At 40.8% G+C, this 8,590-nt stretch overlaps 1 protein-coding gene across 1 annotated transcript in view; it reads left to right on the top strand.

The window, feature by feature from the left end:
* The window catches only part of COQ7 (coenzyme Q7 homolog, ubiquinone (yeast)), a 14,764-nt gene that overhangs the window by 5,712 nt on the left and 462 nt on the right, over window positions 1–8,590 (top strand). Inside the window, exons 3-4 of the mRNA XM_008577626.1 lie at window positions 1,336–1,450; window positions 2,197–2,336. Coding sequence (XP_008575848.1) covers window positions 1,336–1,450; window positions 2,197–2,336 — 255 coding nt within the window. The remainder of the gene's footprint in view (window positions 1–1,335; window positions 1,451–2,196; window positions 2,337–8,590) is intronic.

Raw genomic sequence — 8,590 nt, 5'->3', positions numbered from 1 at the left:
GCTGCGACAGAGACTGTACAGCCTGCAAAGCCAGTTTAGTGTCTGGCCCTTCATAGGAAAAGTTTGCCTGCCCCCATCTTAGATTATAATATGAGGCTTTAGCTTCCAAAATAAGACAGAACAGAAGGAGAGTTTGAATGCTGATTTACTTTGATTTCTTTTCATTTAACCAGGTGATAAAGAAATTTCGAGATGAAGAACTTGAGCACCATGACATAGGCCTTGACCATGACGCAGAATTGGTAGGGACCTCCTGTTACTTGTAGAGACCTCCTGTTACTTGTAGGGACCTACTGTTACATGTCATGCTTTGGAGCACCTTATTTGGAAGGTTGAAGGGGTAGGAGATTACTGTTCCCAGAAAAATAAGTTTTAAAGTGTTGGCCAGAGGTGAGGGTGTGGAGAGAAGGGAACACTTCTANAGAGCTTGTAGTCCTGCCCCACAGAGCACCGATGGCAACACTGTATCCTGAGAGGCAGTGGAAGGGCCAGGACTTTGTAGTCACAAAGAGCTGGGCTCACATTCAGCTCTCTGCCACCTCCTACCTGTGTGACCTTGAAGAAATCACCTGACCTCTCTGAGTCTCCATTCCCATATCTGCAAAATGGCCTGATAATGCTGCTGCATTGGATTTGGATGAAGAATAAATGACCTAGTGTACAGTAACTGATACCTTGCCTGGCATCTAACAGACAAGTTAGTAAACGTTAAATTGCCTGCTCTGAGTCCTTGGGCAAGTCACTCAACCTCTCCGTGCCTCACTTTCTTCATCTGTGTAATGGGGATAATAATAGTTTGTCCTTCACAAGGCAAGTGTGTGGATTGAATGAGTTGCCAATGTAAAGCCATTTGATGGCACCTGGCTCTTAGGAAGTGCCATCTGAATGTTAACTGTGATCATTCTCCCTTTATCCTAGGATGTAAATGGTACTTGGATTCTGGCAGTGTGAAAGGAAATTACACAGTAGCTAATGTTCTGCCCTCCTAATTTTGCAGTGGGTTAAACGTCTCATTTCTCATATGTTTGGACCCTAGTCATTTAATAGACACATTGAGGGTTTGAGGGACTTCTGCTGGAATCATGGCCCGTGGCATTCTTATCTAGAATCGACATAACAGACTCTTCTTTTGGTTTGTTGGCACTTTCTGTGTAAAGGATTCTCTTTAATCTGATGTTTTACTTTTTCATTTATGTTTTGAGGAGAATAGGAGAGATAGCAGTTCTCCTGTTTTTCTTTCTGTATACCACATGGGTGGGCCATGTAGCTTCCTCGTTGCATAGGAGGAGGCCTCTGTGGAATGCTTACACGTCTTTATTTTTATGTTTCTTACAGAAAATGTGGGATCAAGAAAAGGCTCATTTGAAAAAATTCAATGAGTTGATGGTTGGATTCCGGGTCCGGCCGACAATTTTGATGCCCTTTTGGAACGTGCTGGGGTTTGCACTGGGTATGTGTCTGTACAGAAGAGCTTATGCAAGCTTAGGGATCTAGGATGATTAAATCGTTCAGGTCCTACTTCCACAGTTGTTGCTGTGTCCTCTTACAACCTTTTTATATTTACTTAACATTTTTATAAAGTTAAATTGCCTTTTTTTTTTTGCTTAAATTTACTTAAAATGGAATCTTAAAATCAGTACTTCTATAAATAGAAAGTATAGTAAAGATAAACACAACAGAGGAAAAATACTAGTGTAATTCATCAAGATACTGTTCCCCTGACAAAGATTCTAAACCTGAGATCTGCTCACTCTTTAAAGAGGGAGAAGAGTAAATGCTATAGAAGATAAAAGTCATAATTACTCCAAATGCAGACTTTCTCTTGGCCATAATCCGAAGGTGAAAAGAGCATTGAAAGGGGAAAAACTTTCTTACTATGTAATTCGAGGTTTAACACTGGGATCTGGTACCACCTCAAACAGTGGTTCTTAGTCAGGGGAACTTTGCCCCCTAGAGGACACTTGGCAATATCTAGAGACATTTTTGGTGGTCACATCTTAGTGAGTGCTACTGGCATGTAGTTGGTAGAGGTCAGAGATTGTGTTAAATATCCTATAATGCACAGCATGGCCCCACCACAAAGAATGTCCCAGCCCCAAATGTCAGTGCTGCCAAGGTTGAGAAACTCTTACTGAAAGTGTTCTCCTTTACAGTGGTACTGTCCTATATTTACTGCTCTGGGTTTGACAATTCCAGGGGCGGGAACTGCCTTGCTTGGGAAGGAAGGCGCGATGGCCTGCACTGTGGCAGTGGAAGAGTCCATAGCACACCACTACAACAACCAGATCAGGACGCTGATGGAAGAGGACCCAGACAAGTATGAGGAACTTCTTCAGGTACTTGACTGGACTTCTACTAGAAGGGGACTGCTCAAGGGATACAGGGCAGATTTGCAACTGGGAAGAAAGAAAATAAGAGAATGTTGGGGGATGGTGGCGCTTAGATATCTCAGTCAACATCTCACTTTCAAGGTGAGCAAATTGAGGCATGGACAGGTGACGCCGTATACCCTGGTCACACAGCTCAGGACTAGAACACTGGTCCCCAAGACATGGAACCAACCTAAATGTCCATCGATGGATGATTGGATAAGGAAACTGTGGTATTTATACAGCATGGAATACTAGTCTGCCATGAAAAAGAATGAAATACTCCCATTTGCGACAACATGGATAAACCTGGAGAAACTTATGTTGAGTGAAATAAGCAAAGCACAGAGTGATAAATACCGCATGTGCTCACTCATATGTGGGAGCTAAGAGAGAAAGAAGGAAGGAAAGACCACAGTAGTGCATTGGTCTTACAGAGGGAGGGAACATTCCATGGGCTACAAAGTGGAGTGTAGGGGGAGGGGGAGGTTGGGGGATAATTGGGTGGGGACACAGGGTACAGAAGTAATTTCTGGTAATGGTATGCTGCCAGTAGGAATACATCATGGGCAGGAGGTATGACAATTAGCTTTGTATCTCATGAATATTCATAATAAAAATAAAAAATAAAATTAAAAAATAAAGTAATGGCCACAGGGAAGAAAACCAACCACATTGCTTTGAGAAAAAGCAAGCAAACACATTGCTCCAGATTGGGAGTCTTATTTCTTTCTCCATCCCTCATCCTTTCCCCAAGGAGCTGCTTTTCCCCTTCTTGTGAAAAACTGGGTGGTTCCAATGTTTTGGCATTAGCAGAGGCATTCTGATCTTTTGAATAGCTTTTTCCCAAATTAAAATAATTTTTTTTCTCAGATCTTATTTCTTAACTAGAGAGGTCTGAACCCTGCCCTGCCAGCCCTGAATTTTACAACGAAAACTGAACATATAATGTGTTTCATTTGTTTGCTTGTTGTTGTTTTTAATAGGCTCCAGCTTATGCCATTTTGAAGAGAGTTATCCAAGCCGGATGCAGCGCAGCAATATTTTTATCAGAAAGATTTTAAAGCATGTCCACTTATCCCTGTGTATACAAGATGATAGTAATTTAACAAGTGACATTTGCAGAGAAGGAGTGTGCAATTATCATGTGAATTAAGGGTTTCGTTGTTGTCATTAATAAAACTCTCCAGTGTTAAGTTTTCTGTGTTGTCTTATGCCATAAGGCTGACAGTTCACCAGGTCTGTTCAAATTACAGCAAATGAAGCTGGTCCTTGTCTGGTCTCATAGTTTTCTCCTAAAACAACAAGAATGAATTATTAATAAAGTAACAGGAATCATTAAGAGGAAAAAAAAATTGAGTTTACTGGTACCTGTAGGTAATTTAAAACATGAGGGTGTTTAAGAGTGGCTAGTCTCATAGTTTTCTCCTAAAACAACAAGAATGAATTATTAATAAAGTAACAGGAATCATTAGGAGGAAAAAAAAATTGAGTTTACTGGTACCTGTAGGTAATTTAAAACATGAGGGTGTTTAAGAGTGGCTGGACAAGACTACGAAGTTCATCAAGTAAGTCAGACATTGTCATTGTTTCCATTTTGAATTGTGGATGGCATGGGTGGGAGGGTGCTTATGGCCCCCCAAAATTCATATGTTGAAATCCTCACCCCTAAGGTGATGGTATTAGTAGGTAGGGCCTTTGGGAGGTGATTAGGTCATGGGGTGGAGCCCTCATGAATTGGGTTTAATGCTCTTATAAAAGAGGCCCAGAGAGCTCCTTCACCCCTTCTAGTATGCGATGCAGGATGTGCCATTTATGACGAAGCAGGCCCTCACCAGACACAAATCTGCTGGCACCTTAATCTTGGTCTTTCCAGCCTCCAGAACTATGGGCGATAAGTGTTACTTATAAGCCACCCCATCTGTGGTGTTTTGTTATAGAAGTCCGAGCAGACTAAGGGGTGTTACTTCCATCAAAGAACACACTAAGCTGTGAGTTATTTGCAAAGTTGAATTAAAATCATTTCCTTAAGGTCTGTTACCAAAAGAATAAGCCAAAACTGATTAAAATTTTCATACTTTGACAACATATTGTATGACGTGTGAATTTTAGGATAACTTATGAAAATCCTAGCTCAGTGGTTCTTCTCTCTGGCTGCACATTAAAGCTTCTCCTGGTAAATAGGTACTCGCCTCCCACCCAGTGGATCAGCACTGTTGACTGAGCATGACTTGCCTTGCAAAGGTCCATCTTTGAAAGACAGTGGATTAATCCTCTACTACCTCTCTCTCTTCCTCAAACAAGAACAAATTTAATTTTATGCGATCAAGTCAATCTCTCACAATAATAATTGTAATAAACGTGGGAGAAAAGGGGAGACCATTTTAGATTCCAAACTCTTTTGTGTTAGGTTATAAACATGTCTACAGTGTAATTTTGTATAGTTGGCTAATAACTGAAAATCCAAGCTCCAGTTACTGCCTTGTGTCCACATTATTTTTTAAGTGTGCATTTGCTGTCTTTCCTACATAAGACCATGAGTTTATAGAGGGCAAAACATCTGGTTCCAGTTCCTGGTACATAGCAGGTGCCCATTAAAAGGAAGGAAAATGAGAGGGAGGGAGGGAGAAAGAAAAAGGAAGGGAAGAGAAGGGAGAAAGCGAGGGAGGGAGGAAGATGTTCTTAAGCAGCTGCAAGACTGCATGAAAACAGCCTCCGTGGCTCTTCCTCTTCTCTTCCAGGCCTCTTGATGCTGGAGGGTCCCAGGGTGCAGTCCTTGGCCCTGTTCTCAGTCTACCATCTTTTTCTTGGGACAGATTCCTTCACATATGTATTTCCAGCCCAAACATCTCATTTTCAAATATCCAGGTGCCTACCTGACCTCTTCACTTGGAAGTTGAAATCACTGCAGTCACCTTTGACTTCTGCATCTATCACACCCCCATCCAATGACCAGGACATCCTGTGGGCTCTACCAAATCCCTCTCACCACCTCCACCACTGCCACTCAGGGCCCGGCCCCTCTCCTCTCTCACCTGGTTAACTTCAGAACCTCCTAACCACCTTCCTGCTTTATCCTTGTCCTGCCACAGTCCATTTTCAACCCAGCAGCCAGAGTGATCCTTGGAACCATAAGCCAGGTCAGAACTCCCCAGTGGCTTTTCTCGGCTCCCTCACAATTAAAGTTCCTAAAATGGTTTACAAGACCCTATGTGACCTCACTCTGCTCCAGCCATACCAGGCTTGCCACTACTCAGAAATGCTAGGCATGCTCTTGCCTTGTGGTCTTTGTGATGGTTGCTCCCTCTGCCTGAAATGCTCTTTCCCTGATAGCCATGTGGTCAAGTCTTTCACAAGTCCCAAGTTTTTGCTCAAATGTCATCTCTTGAAGGAGGCCCACCTGACCACCTTTTTCAAAATTGCAAACACCACCACCATGCCTCATCCTCCATGCTCTGCTCTGATGTCCCCCACCCACCCATAGCATTTACCACCTTCTAGTATATCATTTAATGTACTTTTTAATGTTTCTTGCCTTTTCCTCTCCACTAGAATGGAACATAAGCTCGGTGAGGGCAGGACTCTGTTTTAATCACTGACACATAATAGATGCTCAATAGATAGTTGTTGGTGGGATTGAATGAAGAAATAGTTCTCACTTGTTAAAAGTCATTTTCAAATAACTAGTAATTCAAAACTAGTCCTGTGTGCATCTTGGCAAAATTCAATGGAGATTTATTGAAAATATGCCACCAGGAAACCAAAGGAAGGCCATTCTCTGTGATTCTTGCTCATGATTTAAAAATACAGGCTGGGTATCCACATGAAAAAATGAGTTTGGAACCTATCTCATAACATATACAAAAATTAAAATAGACTAAAAATCTAAATGTTAGAGTTAAAACTGAAGCACTAAGAAGAAAACATAAGGATAAATCTGTGCAAACTTGGATTAAGCAGCAGTTTCTTAGATATGGTACCAAATGTACAAGCAACAAAAAGAGAAATACATTGGACTTCATCAAAATAAAATCTTGTGCTTCGAAAGACAATATCAAGAAAATGAAAGACAACCCATAGAATGGGAGAAAATACTTGCAAACCATTTATTTGATAAGGGAATCATACCCAGAATATAGAAAGAACTCATACAACTCAACAACAGAAAGGTAAATAACCCAATTAAAAAATGGGACAAAGGATTTGAACAGACATTTCTCCAAAGAAGACATACAAATGGCCAATAAGCACAAGAAAAGGTGCTCAACGTCATTCGTCATTAGGGAAAACCACAATGAGATACCACTTCACACCCACTGGGATGGCTGTAATCAAAAAGAGAGAAATAAGTGCTGGTAAGGATGTGGAGAAATTGGAATCTTCATATACTGCTGACAGGAATATAAAATAGTACAGCTGCTTTGGAAATCAGTCTGGCAATTCTTCAGTTAAATAGTCACCATGTGATACAGCAACTCCTCTCTTAGGTATAAACCCAATAGAACTGAAAATAGGTTCAAACAAATGTGCATGAATGTTCATAGCAACATTACTCATAATAACCCAAAGTGGAGACAACCTATATGTCCATCGACTGATGAGTCAATGAACGAAACGTGGTCTATCCACACAATGCAATATTATTAGGCCATAAAAAGGAATGAAGTACTGATAGATTCTGTGACATTGATGGATCTTAAGGACAAAACAAATGTGCATGAATGTTCATAGCAACATTACTCATAATAACCCAAAGTGGAGACAACCCATATGTCCATCAACTGATGAGTCAATGAACGAAATGTGGTCTATCCACACAATGCAATATTATTAGGCCATAAAAAGGAATGAAGTACTGATAGATTCTGTGACATTGATGGATCTTAAGGACATTATGCTTGGGTACAGAGTTCCAGTCTGGGAGGATGGAAACAGTTCTGCAGATGGATGGTGGAGATGTTTGCACAACAATGTGAATGTACTTAATGCCGCTGAACTATACTCAAAAATGGTTAAAATGGCAAATTTCACATTATATGTATTGTACCACAGTTTTTAAAAATCATGCAAAGTGAAAGAAGCCAAACACAGAAGGTCACATATTGTATGATTCCACTTATATGACATGTACAGAAGAGGCAAATCCACAGAGACAGAAAGTAGATTAGTGGTTACCTGGGGCTGGGGGCAGTGGGCAAAGTGGGGAGTGACAACTAATGGATATGGGTTTTTCTGTGGGGTGACAAAAATGTTCTAGAATTAGTGTTGATGGTTGCTCAACCTTGTGAGTATACCTAAACCCACTGAATAATACACTTTAAAATTATGAATTTTATGGTCTGTGAACCATAGCAATAAGAAAAATATAGGATATACACTTTTATGCAAATTTCAACCCAGGCTATCAAATGGGACAATGATTTTTTTCGCTTACCACTCTTCAAGCCAGCAGAGCATGGAGAAGCCTTGATCTTCTGAGATTCTGGTGCTATTTTTTACTCTCCCCTATCAAAGCTAAGTTTATAAGTATTGCAGCTGGGAGTCTTAGTGCTGCTATGAAAGCATTCTGTACAATTCTTATCAAAAGCCCAGATTTGCTGCTGTTTGTTTAGCCTCCCCTTCAGAATTGATGGCTGATGTTTTATGCTTCTGAAAGCTTCCAGAACAAGGCCAGAGAGATTTTCCGAATACCCCTTTGATTGTTTTTAATTCCATTACAGCTTGTCCTTGTGTATTAACAAGGTAATCTTGTCTTTTCCTACTGTACTGCTCTGACCTTTCAGGGGAAATGTGATTTTAAAATTGGACACCATCCAAAGATGATGCCAGGATGACAAAGGATATTATTCTTGCAAGCAGCATAGTTCCAAAAAGGCAATCTGAGCTATAGTTCTTTGCATGTCTTTGATTCCCTCACTACTCAAAGTGTGGTCCATAAGCCAACAGCAGAGGTATCACCTGGGTACATGTTAGAAAGGCAGAATTTTGGTATTCTCCCCAGACCTACTCAATCTGAATCTGCATTTTAGTAAAATGTGGTTGTTTTGAAGTATGTCCACAAAGTCCTTGATAATCCTCTGCTTGAAAAAGCTTAATTCCTCTTGCCTTGAGTGTGGGCTGTAGTCTGACTTGTTTCTAACACATGGAATGATGGAGTGTTACTTCCAAGTCTAGGTCATAAAAGACATTGCAGCTTCTGCCTTTCTCTCTGGGATCACTCA

Source organism: Galeopterus variegatus, unplaced genomic scaffold (genome assembly GCF_000696425.1).
Source record: "Galeopterus variegatus unplaced genomic scaffold, G_variegatus-3.0.2 Scaffold1552, whole genome shotgun sequence".
Classification (NCBI taxonomy): Eukaryota; Metazoa; Chordata; class Mammalia; order Dermoptera; family Cynocephalidae; genus Galeopterus; species Galeopterus variegatus.
The sequence above is the reverse complement of the archived record's forward strand: the minus strand, read 5'-3'. Positions and strand labels throughout refer to the sequence as shown.